This window comes from Eriocheir sinensis, chromosome 63 (assembly GCF_024679095.1).
Source record: "Eriocheir sinensis breed Jianghai 21 chromosome 63, ASM2467909v1, whole genome shotgun sequence".
Taxonomy (NCBI): Eukaryota; Metazoa; Arthropoda; class Malacostraca; order Decapoda; family Varunidae; genus Eriocheir; species Eriocheir sinensis.
This window is the reverse complement of record NC_066571.1, coordinates 9,670,379-9,691,044: the sequence shown is the minus strand read 5'-3', so window position 1 is coordinate 9,691,044 and position 20,666 is coordinate 9,670,379. Positions and strand designations below refer to the sequence as shown.

The following is a 20,666-nucleotide window of genomic DNA, read 5'->3' as shown; positions in this document are numbered from 1 at the left end:
CGTCTTTCCTTACCCCATCCCTTCCCTCACCCCCCTCCTTGATCTTCTCTCCTCCCCCATTCCCCCTCACCCATTCCTTCCCCACACAACACCCACTATTCCTCCCCCCTCCCTTTCCCTAACTCATCCCTTCCCCTCACCTCCTACCTTCTCCCTTCTCCCCCTCTTTCCCCTCACCAACCTCCCATCACTCCTGTTCTCTTGCTTCCTTGTTCTCCCCCACCATTCCCTTTCCCCTCACCCATCACCCACTTCTCTTCCATCTCCCTGCCCTTTCCTACCCTTCCTTTTCACCTCACCCATCTCCCTGTTCTCCCATTCCCCTATTCCCTTCACCCATTTCTTTCACTCACCGCCCGCTGTTCCTCTCCTAAAATCTGTCTGCCCCTTCCCTCTCCCCCTCGTTTCCCCTCACCAATTATTCACTACTCCCTTCCCATCATCTTTTCCCCCTTCCCTTCCCCCGTATTCCCCTCATCCATTCCTTCCCCTACTCATCCTCGTTTTTACTCTTCCCCCATCACCTTCCCCCTTCCCTCCTTTCACCATCATCTTTTCCTCTCCTCTCCCATCATCCACTCATCATCCTCCCATATCACCCTTCCTCTTCCACCATCTCCCGTGCCATTAACTAATTATCTCATTTTTTTTATTAACTTCCCTTCATTTCCTCCCATCAAATTCATTACTCTATCATTACAGTATTTCTCCTTTTTCCTTTTCCTCCTCTTAATCTGTCACTCCTTCAGTCTCTTCCCTTCACTCCTTCTTCCCATCCCTACTTTCTCTCCTATCCCCCCATCCTCCCTTCCATCCCATATCCCATTCTCTCTTCCTCTCCCATCCCTCTCCTCATTCTCCCTTCCCCTTCCTTCCCTCTTCCCTTTACCCACTTCTCCTTTCCTTCTTTTCATCTTCCTTTCCTCTCCCATCCCATATCCCATCCCTTCCCTTCCTCTCCTATCCCTCTTCCTATTCCCCTTTCCTCTCCCTTCCCCTTTCCCATTACCTCCTCTTTTTGCTGACCCTTTCCACCTCCTTCCCCCTCCAGAGAGAGAGAGAGAGAGAGAGAGAGAGAGAGAGAGAATCAACCACAAATATCTACATTACGTACCATTGTCTTGATATGATTGAGTCCCTGCATCATATTTTTTCCCCGTTTTCTTTTTCATCTTTTTTTCTTCGTGGGTATAAAGTTTTGATCACGCTATTTTGATCTCGGCTTTCCTTCGTACCTTGAGAGAGAGAGAGAGAGAGAGAGAGAGAGATTAATTCCACCTCACGTTCTCCCTATTCAGGATTTCAAAGGGAGACTAAAAAGAAGAGATATGTATATGCACTTACTTAGGAAGGATGAAGAAAAGTTAAGAAGAAAACTTATGAGAAATAAACGAGGGGAATGAACACAGAGAGAGAGAGAGAGAGAGAGAGAGAGAGAGAGAGAGAGAACAAGGGGTAATGGTCGCCTGTCTCGTGTTTGTCTTTGTAATTGTCTGTTTTTAACTCAAGACGTCGACGAATTTGTCACTTTAGTCTCCTTTTCTCCTCTCCTCTCCTCCTCCTCCTCCTCCTCCTCCTCCTCCTCTCTTTCGTCTTCATTTATGAGGTCTGTGAAAACAACACTGTCCTTGGTATTAAAAAGATGCAGATTTTTCTTTATTTCCTTTTCTTCTTCCTCTTCGTCGCCGTCCTCCTCCTCCTCCTCCTCCTCCTCCTCCTCTCTTTCTTCTTCATTTATGAGTTCTATGGAAAAAAATGTCCTTGGTATTAAAAAGATACAGATTTTCCTCTCTTTCCTCCTCTTCTTCCTTCTTGTCGTGTTCCTCCTCCTCCTCCTCCTCCTTCATCATTTATGAGTTCTATGGAAAAAAATGTCCTCGGTATTAAAAAGAGCAGATTTTTCTCTATTTCCTCCCCTTCCTCCTTCTCCTCCTCCTCCTCCTCCTCCTTCTCCTCCTCCAATTCACGTTTCTTTCATCATCTACTTACTCAATAAAAAAAATATCCTCATTATTGAAAGTGCCAGATTTTGATTCCTCTTTTTACTCTTTTTCAACCTCCTCCTCCTCCTCCTTCTCCTCCTCTTCCTCTTCCTCCTCACTCCCCGTAGAACATCACTTTCCTCACTATTGGAAAAGGCAAATTACTACTCCTCTTTATTCCTCCTCCTCCTCCTCCTCCTCCTCCTCCTCCTCCTCTATTTCTCTCATCCATTACTTCTACATTAAAATAAAAGCCTTGTAATAGGACTCCATGCATCTCATCTCGATTTAACAAGGTAAACATTAACCTATAAACAATCCTAGATAACATAGAGAACAGTTTTAATAGATAAGAAGAAAAATGGGAAGGTAGGAGAGGGTGGGATAGGATGGGGAGAGAGAGAGAGAGAGAGAGAGAGAGAGAGAGAGAGAGAGAGAGAGAGAGTGTGTGTGTGTGTATGTGTGTGTGTTGCATGAGGTCTGAGGGACAATCTACTTCGGTCCAATCTTCGCACTTCACACCCACTTCCTTGTTTTCGAGAGAGAGAGAGAGAGAGAGAGAGAGAGAGAGAGAGAGAGAGAGGAAAGGGGGCTATGGCTTTTTTATGTCTTTTAAAACAACGCTCTCCAGTATTATCCTTCACTTCCTTATATTCACGAGATATAGAGATAGACAGGCTGAGAGAGAGAGAGAGAGAGAGAGAGAGAGAGAGAGAGAGAGAGAGAGAGAGAGACTAGGAAGAGACTATCATTTATTTACATATTTTCCTTGTCTCATAATTAACACAACACACGTGGCACACACAAGAACGATGCATCAGGAGTGGAATGATCATGAAGGGAAGGCGGAAAATACGTCAGTCTTTCGTCATCGTACATGGAAGGAATATACATCGACCAGTGGATCTTTGTTTTATGAATTATTTTAGCTGCAATTTATATTACAGTTATAAGAACATAAGAACGTAAGGAGTCTGCAAGAGGCCATCAAATAGTGCACGACAACATTCTTTTTTATTTTTTTACATACTTTCATCTATAACTTGGTCGTAATCATAGAGGGGACTGTACCCATCCCTCCCCCTCCCACCCCCTCAGTCAGATCCGTTACCCCCCTCATCATGGGCCCCCTTTGAACGTTTGAAAATGAACTGGTGACATTGCGACCCGACCTTTGACCTTCGTTTTTTTTAGTAGTACAGCTTTATGGCCACTGCGCAGCATAGTTAGATGTAATGTAATGTTTTAGAGCCTTATTTATATAGGCTAAATTTCCATATGTATCCTCAGTTGTATAATCACACTCTGTACTGCCTCGGGGTTGGGATGGCATGTTCCTCCTCTCTTCCTTTGTTGTTTACTTGCAACAGTAAACTATCAATCAATCAATATTTGTGTTAGAAGCGAAAACTGTATAAGCTTTTAAAATTGTGTGAGTTCTTCATCTTGTTGGAGATCTGTGCATTAGTCATACATATATATTTCTCAGTTGACTAATACTTTCATTCCTGACTCCCTGGCTGCTGAAATGGACTCGTCAAATCAACAGCAAATAATGTGTGTGAAATCAAGTTCTTATATATATCTTGTGGTCTCGAGTGATTAAATTTGTGTTGAAACAAAAGTAAATTGATTTGAAATATATTATGCTTAGTACATAACTTGTCATGCTGATCTGAAACGGAGCAAAAAATACTTGGAGAGAGAGAGAGAGAGAGAGAGAGAGAGAGAGAGGATGTGTGACCTTGGTGAGCATTAGTGTGATGTATGAAGCTGAGATCCTTTCCCCGACTCGCGCCTACACACACACACACACAGGAGGGTCAGAAAAGGTTATGTGGCTGCGAAGAACAAGATAATAAGTGGAGGAGGAGATGGTGTGGTAATCTGTTATTGTTCCTTCTCTTCTTCATCCCCTGAGGAGTGAACAGGCCATGCAGGGAGGGGAGGAACAGCGCCAGAGGTCATGCGTGTTGATGAGGATGACAGATACCCCTCTCTCTCTCTCTCTCTCTCTCTCTGGGTGGTGGTAGTGATAGAGGTCATGGTTGTATAGTGAAGTTGACGTTCCCCGATTTGAAAGATTATCGTGATTTTAAGATGCACAACGAACGCGCGACTATTGACATGTAAACAGTAATTATTGATGTTTTTGATACGAGGAAGCGGGCCAAGGAATATAGACAGATAGATAGACAGATAGATAAAAGAGTATACCCTGACAAATAGAGATAGATAGATAGGTGGGATAAATGGATAAATTATATAGCTCCTCCTCCTCCTCTTCCTACTAATAGATAGAGAGATAGGTGGGATAAATGGATAGATAGCTCCTCCTACTACTACTACTATTACTACTACTACTACTACTACTACTACTACTACTACTTCTGCTGCTCCTAGGCGGGTGAGAAGGCACAGACGGCGGGTGGGTGAGTGGACCTTCGCGACACCTGACTCTGCCGCCGCGCCGTCCTGTGACCGCCGGCTGACTCATGCGGTCACTTGGTCTCTCCTTCTCTTCCTTGTCTTCCTCCTCCTTCTGAGTTATCCGCTCTCGTCACGTGGACATTCTTCACGCACGTGTGTGGGGGGAGGAGGAGGAGGGGGGATCAGATAATGTGTGTCGGTATTATCTGTGTGTGTGTGTGTTGGTATACTGTATTATTATTATTATTATTATTATTATTATTATTATTATTATTATTGTTGTTGTTGTTGTTGCTGTTATTATTATTGAGGAGGAGGCGCTAGACTTAATTTAAAGCTCTCGGTGATGATCATATCCATTTCCTTTCAAATTTATTCAACGTCGTCGAGAATCAGCCCTTTTGACATTATCCAAACATCTTATTCATCATTTTCCTTTTATGTATAATTGCTTTTATATATTTCAGTACGTATAGCCCTTCATGTAAGCATGGAGTGTATACATGAGATGCAACACACATACATCGTCGAGAATCAGCCCTTTTGACCTCATACAAACATCTCATTCTTCATTTCCCTGTTAAGTATATTAGTTTGTGTATAGAAGTCATTACGTATAACCCTTCCTGCAAGCATGGAGTGTATGAAAGAATGCAACACAGACACACATCATCGAGACTCAGCCCTTTTGACCTTATACAACCATCTCATTCATCAGTTTCCTGTTACGTATAATTGCTTTTGTATAAATTTCATTACGTATAACCCTTCCTGCAAGCATGGAGTGTATGAAAGAATGCAACACAGACACACATCATCGAGACTCAGCCCTTTTGACCTTATACAACCATCTCATTCATCAGTTTCCTGTTACGTATAATTGCTTTTGTATAAATTTCAGTACGTATAAGGTATAACCCTTCCAGCAAGCATGGAGTATATGGGAGAATGCAATACAGACTTACATCGTCAAGAACCAGCCCTTTTGACCTTATACAAACATTGCATTCTTCATTTCCTGCTGCGTATAATTACTTGTGTATAAATTTCAGTACGTATAGCCCTTCCTGCAAGCTTGGGGTATATACAAGAATGCAATACAGACATGCATCGTAGAGAACCAGCCCTTTCAACCTTATATACAAACCTTATCATTTACCTGTAATACATATCAGTTTGTGTATAGAAATCATTACGCATAACCCTTCCTGCAGACATACAATCATATGTCATCAAGAATCATCCCTAAGGAAACAGAAGGCATTTTAATCAACCATTTTTCGTTATGTATATTTACTTGCGTATAGAAATCATCACGTATAACCCTTACTGCGGACATTCAACCATACATCATCGAGGACCAGCCCTCTCAACCGTAGCTATATGTGTCTTCGTATGGCGGAGACACTGTATAATGGGGTGTATGGTACTGTGTGTGTGTTCGTGTGTTGACTTTAATTCCACACCACATTGATTTGAGGTAAAAGTCTTGGTGCGTTCACTGTCTCCATTTCTGCAACAGGTGCCCGCGGCGGGGTTACAGTACAGTGAAGGTGTCTGGCATCATGTACCATAGACTTACTTGCTTTCCAGGTAGTTAGAAAATGTAGAAATATGGATAATAGAACACCTGTACTTATATTTAACTTTAATTGTAGGCAAGTGAGAAGTAAACGTCAATTTTCTCCAGTACACAACCCGGGATTAACGCGCGCCGCCCCCAGCTGTCAACAGGTGGAGGGGGAGTGGCCGCCGCCTCCGCCGCCGCCAAGCTCATCTCGACGTGACCCGCGAGGCTGTGAGGGAAGAGGCACAAAGAACTGTACATAACGAGAGAAGAGGAAAGGAAAGAGGAAAGCAAGAGCCCCAGACGGTGAAGGAGCAGACAGTCGGGTCAATACAGCAGGATCTAAGCCCTTCCCTGGTAACAGAACGACATTTTTTTTACAGCAAAGGAGACAGTTCAAGGGAAAAAAAAGAAAACAATAATAAAGTAAGCCCGCTACTCACTGCTCCTAAAGAGTCTACCACCAACAGCCACTAGCATTTAACACTGACGGGGTCCTATAGGCGGTGGTCCCACAGGCTAACTAGCCGCCTAAAACACTCCAGGAGAGGGACGGTTGCCCTCCACGCCTGCCATGGCCCAGACGTGATGGATTTATCTGAGTGAATGTAATACTTGCATCGAATTAATTACCGTAGTACCTCTAACTGTGTACCAAAGTGTCCAGAGTCCACAAGTCATAGGTGCAGGCTGTGTGTGGGAGAAGCCGCGGCACATGAGGGGCAGTGAGGTGTGCTGCCGCCCGAGGGTTGGAAATGACGGTACGGATTTGTTGGCTGCTACAACACACTGAGTCCGTGTCTCTGCCCTAGCTCCCTGCCAGGCACACATCATAATGGAGACCATACAGGAGAACAATGAGGTCCTGAAGGTGGTCATTGATCAGGCCAACTCCCACGCTGCTGACTCCCAGGACACACCAGACGCAGCGGCACCCGCGCCTCCACCAAGAGGTAACTTGCATGTGTTGTCAAGAGGTGACATATATACTTCATGAATTCTCTCTCTCTCTCTCTCTCTCTCTCTCTCTCTCTCTCTCTCTCTCTCTCTCTCTCTCTCTCTCTCTCTCTCTCTCTCTCTCTATATATATATATATATATATATATATATATATATATATATATCTATATATATATATATATATATCTATATCTATATATATAGTGGCATGCCTTCATTTTTTATTTTTTTATTTTTATTATAACAGAATTCTTTCCAACAAACTCCATCAATATATCAAGGTGGTCAGAGCCCCTTATGTTGGGAAAAGCCTGCTTTAGTCATATATCTCTTAGAATCAGTAAAAGGCAGTTGAAAATGTACTTTTAACCTCCCATCGGGGGCTCTGTCCTCTTGACACCTGAAGTTTTATAGTGTCTGGTTGTTCTTTACTGTTCTAGCACTCATTAGCATTAGAGTATGTATGAAAGAGTTCTTGAAAAATATCTATTTGTACTTTACTTGTTGTTTTAGAAAAAAAATTATTATCTTGCAGTTATGGATGTTATATCTCGGGATGAACCATGAAATTAAAATATTTACAGTGTAACCAGATTGGCATGATTGTTTTTTGTGCTGACTCCTGTAGGACCTTTTCTTCCCACCACTCTGTCACACAGTCCCAACACCTATCTTTTCTTCTTGTATGTTAACTATAGGTAACACATGAGAGGAAGAAATAGGTGTTGGGACTGTGGCAAAACAGTGGGGAGGACAGGACCCGCGGGAGCCAATGCAAAAATGATCTAGCCAATCTGGTTTCACCATAATGACTTACACTTGCCTGTCAGCTTGGGGACCAGTCATATTATGAGATCTTACAAGGAATATTACTTTTTTCTTTCTTTTCTTTTGTTCTTATTATAGTCCATATTCTTTTCCCATTATAAGATTATAACCATTTGTTACTATTCATCATAAGTTTTATCATTTAAAACATTGTGGGAGTATTAAGTGATGGCTCTTTTTCAGTCCAACAGAGAAGAAAGTCTTCCCTAAAGCTGCGCAAAGGGTCGCTGGAGGAGGACGAGAGCCCCATCAGCGTTGTGTACAACCCCCGGGTGGATGTTGTTGAGCTAAATAATATAGCCGATGGGACGGCGACCATTGACTCCACCAGCGAACCCCCAATAACAGACCTTGTGAGTGTGAGGCCACAGCACCTTGGCTTATATTGCTACCTTCCCTCTGCTGAGTGACCAGTGGCTGCAGTGTGGAAGGACCACCCTTATAGTGTCTCCCTTGACCTAAGATTTTATCCTTGGTCCTCTTGAGTTGTGAACTGAGTGTTTTGATCACCACCTAAGTCACTTGGCCATATTTTTTCATGCCATACAAAGTGTTTTACTTTCTCTTTTCATTGTTTCAAATGTTATTTATAATATTTTTCTTGTATATCCTCAGAATTTGCTATTGGCAGCAACTTATGTTGAAGATGCTATTAATGGCAGGCATTCTGACTTCAAGGTGTCAGAAAGACACTTAAAGTGAGTTTTCAGATGTACCCTTCATGGATAATTTAGAGAATCTATTAATAACAGTTTGTGAAAGTGATTTAAGTTTTTACCAAGAATGGAAACATTAGACTTGTGATAACCTTGAGTAAAAAAGGGTTTGTAGGGCAATATAATCTCACCATTTCTTATCACAATCATATCACCTCGCCTCAAACCTATGATAGGCTCTCAAAGTTCATACCTTTTCCGAGACAATAGCATGGCTCTATCTGAGGTGTGGGTTGTAGGGAACCACTTGAAAGGAGGGTGTAGTGTGATCCATTCAGTTATATAATTTTTCTTCTGATTTTCAAGGTTTCTTTTCCCATTGTTCTTTTCCTAATCCCTTTCCTGCCTTATGGAAATCACTTAATGATGGTGCTGGTATTAATTCTGGTTGATTTTAAAATTTGAAGATGACATTTATGCATATGCAGTATGATACATTGCTTACTCCCAAGGGTGGCAGTAACATGACAAGTTTACTGTACTTTCAGACTGTACCGCATGTATCAGAACAAATGGGGACAAGTAGCCCTTTTCTTCTTTATTCTGATGCATTTTTTGCTTACCCTGTTTGAAAGACCTGCTGTGCCAGGCCTGGAGATGAGCTATTGGGCAAGTTATTGTTTATTTTTTCCCTGTATATTTCATTTGGGGAACTGTAACATGTTTTGGTTGATTTAAATAGTGTGGTAAGACTTTTTTTTCCACACTATAACAGTCACTAGCTTTTTAGTTTGAATACCTGATTTTTTTGAAGAAGTAGCATATAAGACTGTATCTTTTGCATAGATTTGGTTTAAGGTTAATTGTAAAGGCACTTAAACCTACTAATGTCACCTCATCTTGCAGGTCACAATGCTCATGGAGACGGGGATCCTGCTCTTCTATGCATTCCGCTTGACTCACATCAGCATCTTCACTCCTCTGACCAGATTTTGGTCAGATACGAAAAATATCTTAATTGTAATACTAATAGCAGTAAGTTTCATGTTGTTTATTGCTGTACTGATTTTTAGACAGTTAACCTTCACCGCTGAGCTCCATTTACTGCCGGGTTCTAATCTGGTGTAGTAACTTTGATCGCTGTGCACTTGCATCATGTTTTCTCTAGCATGAGGTTATAATGTGTATGCCAGCCCAGAGGATGCAGATTCATCATCTTATTGCTCCTCTCTGGTTTGCATGACACAAAATTGCCACGTTATCTCTGTGTATCTGTTTGGATACACTTAACTTTTGGGCTCATTTAGTACTTACTTGGTGCCACCATTGCTTGTTTTAAGTTATTCTATTCTTGTAGATCTAAGTTAGTATGATACTTGTCTCAGTAATTGTTCAAAGGAACATGCTAAGCATTATGTTGATACTAATTGTGCATAGTAGACTCGCCTAATGTCACACAAAATGTCACATGCGGCCGCAGTATTACTCCACTGAGTGAATGGGAACAGACAACTGTGTATATCATCAACATGATGAAACACAATGTTGCTGTTGGACACCCACCATGAAACATCCATTATTTAAGAGAATCCAAACATTATTATTGAAATAGTATCTATTCCAACTTACTGATATTGCAAAAAATGTCCATTTTAAAGCTGTTATTGGGGAGAGTCTGCTGCATGTGGTTGTTAGAGTTTATGCATCTTTAGATTCTGAAGAAACACAAATAACAAAGAGCTGTGTTTGGGCTGCTTCAGCAGCTCATGACTTGCTTTTCTCTCCCATACTGCTTTGTTTTACTTTTACTCTAGAAGTATTTGGTCCTTAACTTGCTTTAGTTGCTGAATGCTACCAATTGCTTGCCTGCCATAGAAAGTAATATTTGATGTATTTGCAGATTACCTTTTTAGATATGGTTATATATATTGGCCTAACAGAGAGTGGAATCTATGCTGTCCGGTAAGTTGGCTTCCGTTCTTTTTGACTTTGCGACTTAATTGTCTGATCACTATAACTTGGAAGCTAATGCCTGTTTGTGGTCTCGGTGGCTGCATGCCTGTGCTGTGTACCAGTCTATTTGTTTGTTTGTGTGGAATGTGTTTGGGGTTATGCAGTCAAATTTTAGCTCATCCCATTAATGAAGTCATTTACTTATATGTTGTTTTAATGAACTTTTCTGAGTTACAACTGCAGTAAAAAAATATTGTATCCAAAGTCAAGTGTCTAAGTTTGTGGAAATTCCTGTGTTCTCAGGTTTGTCTGCTTATTTGTGTTCTTTGATGGGTCACTTACGTATATTAGAACTGCCTCAATAAGAATAACTCAGAGCAGAGGGTTTATGTTTTGCTTTTTCTGCTTCCTGTAACTTCTTCAAATATATGATGACACTTTTTTTCTGATCTGTTTATTTGTGTTGTTGTTTGTCTACATATATTGCAATAATTTATTTTTTTTGTTTCTCTTATTATCATTGTTCAAATTACAGGCTGCTGACTCTCATCTTATACAATACAGTCCTTTAAGCCAGCACTGTTAAGCTCCATCAATTGAGAAATGAGTTTTGAGAACATTGTTGAAAGATTATATTAAAGTTTCTCTAATGAATATCTGCCAGTAAACAATCTTACCGAGAGTGCAATGAAGGCTTGTTTGACATATCATGAGTATATTTTACAGCTTTCCCCTTTAACAGATTCTCAAGACCTTTGCGTCCCCTGTTTGCCGTCAACTTTCCTGAGCTGCGGCAGATAAGGAGATCTTTCCGTAACCTGCGGCGCACCCTGCCAGATGTGGTCAACGTACTGTTCCTCTTTTTCTTCAGTCTGGCCATCTTTGCTCTGATGGCCTACAAACTGTTTGGTGGAAGGTTAGAAAGGATGGATTAGTTTTCTGCTTGCTGTTTTTCCGTGAGTTTATGTGCATGTCATCCTTTGCTTGATCATGTGTGTAATGTATCTACAGTCCATTGCTTCTCAGGAGGTACTCAGACATTCTTCCCACTCCCTGGCTCTGGCTCCTCTACTCCTTCTGTCTGTGGGTTCTCTATTTCCAACTCTGTTTTTTATGCCCTTCTGCTTCTGGCTCCTCCATTCCTATCATTATCACATCTCACTGATTTTCCCTTCAGAATTATCATAACTTAGTAATACATCTTTCCTTTGTTGATTACACACACACTATAAGTTAGATCATCTTATCATAACTCACAACTTTCTTTCTTCTAGTACTGTATTGCCCTTCAATATGTTACTGTGTCTTTTCTTTTACCTTATAGGTGTTTTTTTCTGACCATGATGCCATATAACCTCTAATGTCTGCCGTTTTTTATTCTGTGAAATCACTTACTTGTGTGTGTATACTGAGCTTGTCACTTCTCAGCCTCCTCACTTGTTGATAAATTCTTGAGGTACTCTTGTAGACTCAACCCCTTGACCTGGGACTATATGTTTCCAGGCTACCAGTGAAGGCGAAATCCATGCCAATCGCAACAGACGGGTTGGACTGCTGAACTTGCTGTCTTGTATTTTCAGAGGAATGACCTGGGTGGACGGGAGGCCATACTTTGAGTCTTACTGGGACAGCATCTTTGACCTTTATGTCCTGGTCACCACAGCCAACAACCCGGACATCATGTAAGGAGCCAGCCGTGGAGTGTTTACAAGTCTTTCTATCACAGTAAAGTAAAAGGCAGCAGTGTTTAGTATAGTGTAAAAACATGCAAAGTCACACTATAAACTAGATTTTAATTCAGGTTCAGCAGCAGGTAAATGTGGTGAGTTTTTCAGGTTTGGTTGCTATCATTAACTAACATGATACTGTCTTTGTAATGACATGGCAGTGTGGTTGTACACCATTAACATCTAAGAAGCCTGAGAGTGACCTAACCTTCCCCAGGATGCCGGCCTTTGACCTCTCCACGTATTATGTGATCTTCTTCGTGGTGTTCCTAGTGATCTGTTTCTTCATATACATGAACATCATCCTGGCCGTCATCTACAACAACTACAGGAAACACCTAAAAGTATGTGTTGCCTGATCCTTAATCAATACTCATTGCTGCCTCTTCACCTAACAGCCTTTGATAGGTCAGGCATTTATCTTTATACTCTTTCCTTCTGTCTGCCATTTTATTAGTTGCATCACAAAAGAAATACCTGCTTGATTTTACAGTTATCTCACCATGATACTGAAGCTTCTTCATCATGTATGTGGACATTGTACTTCCATTTTCCACCACCATTACCTAACACTTCCCTTTAACAACTCACTTCCATGAAACTTCTGACACTCCTGGAAAGATTACCCTCAGAAGCAGGTAGAAGTAATGTCTTTGTATTATTAGGGTCAATGGTATCCCACCCACTGGAGCTGAGTGTTCTCCTCCTCCCACAGAATGAAGTGAGGAAGGCTGTGTTCAGCAAGCGTCAGCAGCTCGGCAAGGCATTCAAAATCCTCGCCCTTGAGCTGAGGAACAAGTAAGTGACGCACACGTGACCAGCAGGGAAGATCAGGAAAAATTGTCTAGAGAAGCTTTAGATAGAAAGGGAGGGAGGAGAGACTTAAAATAATAAGGACAAATTTTTCTTATTCAAAATGCAAAATGTAGGTGATAAAAACAAAATTAATACTAAGGAAATAAGAGCGATTTCATGGGAAAATTACATACTACAGAGAAAGGAAACTATATCTGATTCTCTCTGCAGCACCATTGGATAAAAGGTAGTATATAATAGTCACTAAACACTGTTATTTTCCCTCCAGCCTACTGACTCAAGGGGACTACTAAGGAAAGATTGATTGATGGAAATGTTAAATGTAGGTGATGAATATAGAGTCTGTACTAAAGGAGTGGATTTATATTAGGGAAAATAACTTGCCATTGAAAGGAGAGAAACAGGATCTTCAAGCAGTCTTTTTTCTGTTGTGGGAGCAGCTTGTAGTGGACTTTTTTGTTCTACACTTTTTGTTGCCCTTGAGCTGTCTCCTTTGTTGTAAAAATAAAAATAAAATATAAAAAAAATCTTTAAAAAACTTTACATACATCTTGAAATCTTTCCTCAGGCAGGTGGTGACGAGAACCAGGTTTGTGCAGCTGATGAAGTTTCTGGACAGCGAGAAGAATCCAGCGCTCATCAATGTTTTGTGGATTGTCTTGGACTCAGACGGCTCGGACTACCTGGGTGAGTCGTCAAAAAGACTTGGGTATATTCAGGTTTCACTCGCCTGCTGCATAGTGAGTTCCTGGAGGGATTGGGGTGATAAGTAAGCAGATGTTGTACTCATTAGTAAACATACTTGTAGTAATAGATGTGAGTAATACCAGGGCTTTTATCAGGAGAGAGTGGCCTCTCAGAAAGACCTTTACATAAACTGCCTGCAGCTAAGCAATACATAATGCAATATGTGGAACAGCTAGGTAAAGAACCTTCTAATTAACTAAAGTACTTGCATGACTCTTGTTCCTGGTTGTGTGCAGAGAAAGGGGAGTTCCTGAAGCTGGCTGACCTGCTCAACGTGGAGGTGTCTGAGGTGGTGGACCGAACCATCTTCTTGGCCCACTTTTTCCCCACCATTTACTACTCCAAACCCTCAAAACTCTTGTGCAAAGTTGTCAAGAACAGGTAAGAGGCTGTTCTGTTATGACATCATACTGAAGTATAAAGTTTTGAGGTTTCTGTTGAGAGAAAAGTTTTACAAAGAATTGACTGAAGAATTGTAACTTATTACTTTATAATTTCATAATATGTTAACATTATTAATATTTCATGATCTTAAGTCTCAACCCTGTTCCTTGTTTAAGCATATTATTGGAGAATATAAAAGTATTAGGACTGTTGTCACAACAAGAGTGCAAAATATCTGTTTGAAGTCCTGAGTCCTGTTCGGGTAACGTTGTATTTTTTCTTAGGTTCTTTGGGATTTTCTTTGACGTGCTGACCTTCACCAACGCCATTGTGATTGGAATATCAAACAGCGATGATACTTGGGACGATGCCGCTGAATGGGCCTTCCTCTCACTCTTTATGCTGGAAATTTTCCTGAAGCTGTATGCCTACGGCTCACGGCGATTCTTCAGGAAAGTGTGGAATGTGTAAGTGCTGTGTGTTTGGTCTCGTGCTTTGCTATCCTTTTCACAGTAATAATTACACATTGATAAAATAAGTGCGCACAGTACAGATGATCAACAGCAGTTTTAACTCTTTATTCTTCCACCCTCCCAGTTTTTAAAACCTTATGAATCTGTCATCCTTTACAAATGCCTTTTTCTTCATTTCTTCTTTTCTCGTTTTCTTCATTTCATTAGTTTTGTTAGTTTTGGAAGGCTGTGTGCTAGATGCACCAAGCAGTGAAACAGCCTCCACAAAGAGAGTTCAGCCACAAAACTTAATGAATCTAAAGCTAAAATTGACTTATTGAGACTCAAAGAGATGAGACACCACAAACCGGTACTGGTTCAATAAAGCCACAAACAGCTTCCTATCCTTCTCTATCCTTCTAGGTACTTTTCACTTGTCACTTTCATTACAAACATCTGGTTCACACAGCCCCTCCCTTTCCTAAATCTCCCTTGCTCTTTACCTGCAATCCACTTGTTTTTTCATCATCCTCTCATTTAAAACCCTTCCATACACCTTTTATGACACACTAAGATTGTTTCCCCATAGCTGTTAAAGCCATCTTTGATCCCTTTTCCTTTATACAGCAGCACAACAATGGCTTTCATCCAGTCCCTTGGCACTTCACCTCATTTCCATGCCACACAGTCACAGCATCCACTCCACTACTGCATCGCCCTAAGCATTTCTGCTGTTGTGCCGTCAGTGCCAGGGGCCTCTCTTACTTTTATTGTAGTTATTGCTTCATCTATCTCACTCCTGTCTATCTCCCCCTGTGGATAAAGCCATGCTAATCTGAATTTTACTTGCATACTTATCATTTTTGCTATCTCCGGCACACTCATTCATTAAGGACTTAAATGCCTCTTACTCACCCTTTTGTATCTCCACATTCCTTCTAATGAACACCCTGCTCCTTTTTATTCTACAGTTCTCACTCTTACATCTTCCCACTAGCTCTTCTTCCAAAACAGGCAGCAGTATAGTTGTGCAAATACTCATGAAATATTTACTCGTAGTATTTCCAGTAAAAACACATCTTTCATTTAATCTACTTCTCGCAGGTTTGATTTTGTGGTGATCGGTGCAGCCTTCATCTTAGGAGTTGTGGAAGCCATTGTAGCTGATGGTATGTACGATAGTTGTCTTCAAAAAGTGCTACTATTCACTTATCCTCGCTGACACGATGGTTCAGAAATACACTCGTCCCTCAAATAGTACGGTTTCCAATAGTTCGGTTTCGGTTTTATACGGATTGTCGTAGAAGATCTTTTAGGATTTTTGAATTTCCTGCTCGTTGGGAAATTTAAGAATCCTAAAAAATCTTAGAAAAACCACATAAAACCAAAACCGAACTATTGGAAACCATACTATTTGAGGGACTACAGTACGGTAAATAGTCTTGGCTTGAGGTTTACAGATCTGAGTCCCCGTGTGAATATTGTTGAGTTCTGAATAATGAACATACAGATAACTGGCCTTTTACTGCATAGGTTTGCGCAGTTGTGGTTTTATGGTACTAATTTGAATGAATATTGTGTTGTAAATTTTTGCTCATTTATTGAACAATTTATAATGGCAGGGCAGATGGTTATTCTTCTTGTAGTTGTGGGAAAAGTTAGAGTCTCAAGCAGTTGTGGGGTCTTCATGGTGCAGTGGTTAGCACACTCGGCTCACAACTGAGAGAGCCCGGGTTCGATTCCCGGACGGAGTGGAAAAATTTGGGCGGCTTTTCCGATACCCTACACCCCTGTCCACCCAGCAGTGAATGGGTACCGGGTATTAATCGGGGGTTGTGTCCTGTCTTCTGGAATCTGTTCCCTTCTCCTATGATTCCTTCCCCTTCTGTCTCTCTCCGGCACATGACCACAGATGTTGCGCCGACTAAACAAAACTTTCCAACTTTCTCAAGCAGTTGGGATTGTTATCACTTAAATGGGAAGATGTATGATACCTGGTTGAAGGAGGTTATTTGGGTTGCAATTGTGAGTCAGGTTTTCAAGCTGAAGAGAACCAACATGCAGGAAGCAACACTATTCTCTGAACACCCAGAGCAGGAGAGTCGCCTGGCGCTGGACGTGCTGTTGGTGCTGCGAGTGCTGCGTCTCGTCAAGATTGTCGGCAGCGTCAACCGCTTCAAGGTCATCGTGCACACCATCACCAAGATCCTGCCTTCCCTTCTCACCTACGGCGGCGTCATGATGGTACGCACCGCCACCTACCTTTGCTGCCTCTAAACATTGCTGTGTGTGCACTGAACCTCTTTAGTAGAAACACTGTGAACCTTTAGAAGAGAGGAATCCCTATGCCTTTAAAATTTAATGAGATCCTCCCTCTACAATTTGTCTGCAGGTGTTTTATTACATATTTGCCATCGTTGGAATGGAGGCGTTTCAAGGGCTGGTCAAATTTTCCGGGTACGGCGAAGGTTCTGAGCTGTACTGTGGAAACGAGAAGCTGCAGGACTCTGACTTCTGGCGGGACCACTACTGCAACAACAACTTCAACGACATCATCCACGCCTTCATCGTGCTCTTTGAACTCACCGTTGTCAACCAGTGGCATGATATCCTTTTATACTAACTATGCGGCTCCTCGCAGTGCATAAAAGTGTGATGATGTGTTGAAGTCTGTGCCCAGGTGTGTTACAATGCACCGAATTTATGGGATGACAAAGAGATTTTCCTTTAAAACAAAACCAGAAACAAACTAGACAACTTATATATATGACTTATACTAAAAGTGTTGCCCCCTTGTCCCCATATGTAATACATGGCTTTTAGAGTTCTCCCAACTCCCCTTTCCTGGGTGTTTTCTACCCCATAAAGTTTGCTATCTTTGTCATGGTTTTCATTGGAACTTCTCTTTTGATTCTACTAACTACTTGGCTCCATCTCTCCCTCATACAGCCTTTCTGCTGATCCTTTTGTCATTCAAATACCTAACACAACATTTATGCAGCATCCTCATCATTCTTTCATCCTTTACACTGCTGAACTCGGGAACAGCAGTCCTTCCTCTGTATGTCCCTTTTCCTATGCCTTGAACTCTTTTCCAGAAGGAAGTATCAAAATGCTTCTCTTATAAAAACTGACAACTCTTTGGCATCTTCCTTTTTACTCATTTTATTGGAGCACATGTTTTCTTTGCTTGCCTCCTTTGTCATAAAATGGGCTTTTTTCTTCTACAGTTTCATGTACAACCTTTTGTGTTCATTACTGCGTCGTAAACACAATAATTCTGTCCGCCCATTCCTCCTTAACAAGTGCTCACTTATTGCCTATGGGTACGCCACCGTGACTGACCCGTGGGCGAGGCTGTACTTCATTCTCTTCCACCTGACATGTGTCATTGTGGTTCTCAAGTAAGTACAAGACGAGGAATTATTTTTATCCCTTTCTCTTCCCTAAGTACAAAGTTGCACACCAAAAAAGAGGCAGAAAGACAAAGAAAATACTATGTGTAAAAAATACTTAATTCACCTATTAAATACTATATCAGTTTGTTGCTTGTGTGGATTAGTTTGTAGAGGAAAGGGAAATGTGAACTAAACTGAAAAGAATAGAGTTATGTTGCCAGCCACATTTATCAAAGAGAGGACAAATAAGATGTTTTGTCGTCCTGTTGTGTGCAGCATCTTCACGGCCTTCGTCCTGGAAGTGTTCCTCCTGGAGTACACGGCCAGCTGCCAGGGCTACCTCGAGACGCAGATGGAAAAGAAGATTCAGGAGATGGGGCTCAGCTTCAAAAAGTATGCTTCTAGATTTAACCAAAGCTGTGGAATTGGGGGGAAAAGCCTCCAACTCCACCTGAGACTCTTATTCCTAGTCTTTACACCTCGTGACTCAGACTCCAGGAATTCTTATTACTTGTAACCCAGCGCTGACTCCTACCTACTCAGATTATTTTTATTTTTTGGTCTTGTTTATCAATTCATCTAGTTTTGAAATATGCATCATCCTCACAACCCACATGCAGGTCTTTTGATAGTTTGAGAAAGTGTGTGCCTCCTGAGCTCTGGTACTTATTCATATAGTTAGGAAGAAGAAAAAATATTGGTTATCATGACCCTGTACTGAGACACAGCTTCCTCTCCTTCAGACAACGGCCGAGGAAAATGTCAACGGTGAGCCATGAAAATCTGGTGGTGTCTGACAGCTCGGAGTCTGAGGAGGAAACCGACTCCCCGCCCCCAGCAGCGGAGGACACTGCTGGGTCGTCCCCCGGAGTCTCACAGTTCTACACTAACAGCAAAGACATCTCCTCGGAAACTGATGTCCGCTTCCACATCTCAAAAAGTAAGCTCTCATGTGTTTCATTCACCATGTGTATATCTGCTTTTTGAATGCTGAATAATCTGTATATAGATGTAAACGTTTTCCCCCATAGAGATACACAACAGTTTATATTTCTAGGGCTGAAGAATGTGGAGGTCCTGCTACAGAAGATGTTTGAGAAGGAGCTGAGTGTTCACGACCTCGGCCCAAACATTGAGAGCCTCGACCACGACCTTGAAGATGAAGAGAGTTACCTGGCAGGGCAGAACCGCACTCTCTGGAGCCTCTAGTGATGCTGCTGCCGCCGCTGCTTTGAGGTATCAGGATGGGTTGCATTGACAGAGGGAGATCATAGGAGGGTAAAGCTCATAAGAATTTAGTTATGTTGTTGGTTCAGGGTGTGGGTTGCCTTGTAGACTGTGCTCTTAATGATATGAATTGATGTAACGATTTTGATATATTTGATGTATTTATATATTTTGATTATTCTTAAAAAAACTAAATCGGGTAATGTAATTTTATATGCTTTTATTTATAATGAATTTGTTAGCAACGTTATGAAAGATTCGTTTGAATCATAATCTTAATAGAGCAAGGTTGTACAGCACATAAGAAAAGGGCAGTTTTTCAGCCATTCACTGTGGGCTGGAGGTGACAGCTGTGCTAGTGTTTGGGGGTTAGAATAAAGATAGCGACCAGTTTTTGCAGTCTGTTGTAACTAAAGAATGTACATTTTTTGCAGGTATTGTGCCTTGTAAATGAAGATGTACTAGTGAGAGTAACTCAGTGACTTAAACGTAAGCATTACAAGTAGTGTAGCTGACTTTAATTTACAGGATGTTAGATAACTGTAGATCTGATTACTTTAGCTCTTCCTTCCTTCCTTCAGCAGTGAAATACTCTTCATGGGATAGTTTACTGCTCATCACAGCTGTGCCATGCTGAGTCAGATTTGCCAAAGATGCTTCTACTAGGTCTGTTAGTTGTGTAGCACTGTTATTACTGACAATAACTTTAGATTTTACTGATATTTAAAATTTTATGCTATTTTAATTATAATATTTAAATGAATGCAGCTAAAAATGAGTAAAGTCATGTATCACAGGTGCTTAAATTAATATCATGGTGTCTCTTATGATGGCGATACAATGGTTAATTGCTGTTTGGGGCTATTGACAGTTTGAGTTATTGAATTATTAGAAAATTAATGGAGTGTATATTTCATGCGCAGGCAAATTTTGTGACATTGCAGTAAGTCTGTGCCAATTTCTGTATTCAGCTTCATAAGATATTCTTCAATATTTTTGCCTCAGATATTCTTTAATACAAGCTGCACGTGACCTGGGGTGTAATGATGATGCATGACCATGAGATTGCTGCATCCTTAAATCATATGTGCATATTGTTAAGTTAAAGCTGTTGTCTTCTGATGTGTTAGATCTGATTTTATGGAGATGTGATGCTCACTCAATATATTGTATAAAATAACCAGTGAGTACTTCTTTGCTGTGTCTTATGGAACCCTGGGGCTTCATTCTGGCCTCCATGCACGGCACTGAGGCAGATAAGTTTGATATACATTACATTTTTCATCGTAATCATGTAACTACAAGGACTGGTAAAAAGTGTAGCATGGCATGTTTTTGCTATGTAATTATATTTATCATTTTTTTTATATTTATATTGCAACAAAGACTTACCATTTAGGTGGTCTATGTTTCACAACGTTTCACCGCGGAATTAGAGTTTCCAGATTATTTGTTTACCAATGATTTGCCTACCAGTAGAGCGTTGGATGGGTGGAAGAGGCTTGGTAGACATATTGAGTGCCAGTAGGATGGATACAC

At 41.2% G+C, this 20,666-nt stretch overlaps 1 protein-coding gene across 3 annotated transcripts; it reads left to right on the top strand.

Annotated features, from left to right (window-relative positions):
* Positions 1–6,133: 6,133 nt before the first annotated feature.
* Positions 6,134–20,310, top strand: LOC126987011 (two pore channel protein 1-like). 3 transcript variants are annotated; one of them, XM_050843644.1, is made up of 21 exons: positions 6,134–6,932; positions 7,951–8,120; positions 8,383–8,465; positions 8,972–9,092; positions 9,330–9,458; positions 10,324–10,385; positions 11,119–11,292; positions 11,957–12,058; positions 12,321–12,447; positions 12,819–12,901; positions 13,488–13,606; positions 13,903–14,047; positions 14,335–14,517; positions 15,607–15,671; positions 16,595–16,746; positions 16,895–17,108; positions 17,816–17,906; positions 18,177–18,293; positions 18,644–18,840; positions 18,958–19,136; positions 19,712–20,310. In XM_050843644.1, the coding sequence occupies exons 1-20, from the start codon at positions 6,815–6,817 to the stop codon at positions 19,107–19,109; spliced, it is 2,604 nt and encodes an 867-aa protein (XP_050699601.1). In that variant the 5' UTR covers positions 6,134–6,814; the 3' UTR covers positions 19,110–19,136; positions 19,712–20,310. The 3 variants fall into 3 exon arrangements, with proteins under 3 accessions (XP_050699601.1, XP_050699600.1, XP_050699599.1); XM_050843643.1 differs by having other exon boundaries at positions 19,562–20,310; XM_050843642.1 differs by having other exon boundaries at positions 18,958–20,310.
* The last annotated feature ends 356 nt before the right edge of the window (positions 20,311–20,666 follow it).

What these genes read in the sequence shown, in the direction of transcription:
- LOC126987011 (XM_050843644.1), top strand. Translation starts at nt 6,815, where the DNA reads ATGGAGACCATACAGGAGAACAATGAGGTCCTGAAGGTGGTCATTGAT. An exon ending in GCCTGGAGATGAGCTATTGG is followed by an intron (nt 9,093 to 9,329) that starts GCAAGTTATTGT and finishes CTCATCTTGCAG; the next exon opens with GTCACAATGCTCATGGAGAC. An exon ending in TTCAGGAAAGTGTGGAATGT is followed by an intron (nt 14,518 to 15,606) that starts GTAAGTGCTGTG and finishes TACTTCTCGCAG; the next exon opens with GTTTGATTTTGTGGTGATCG.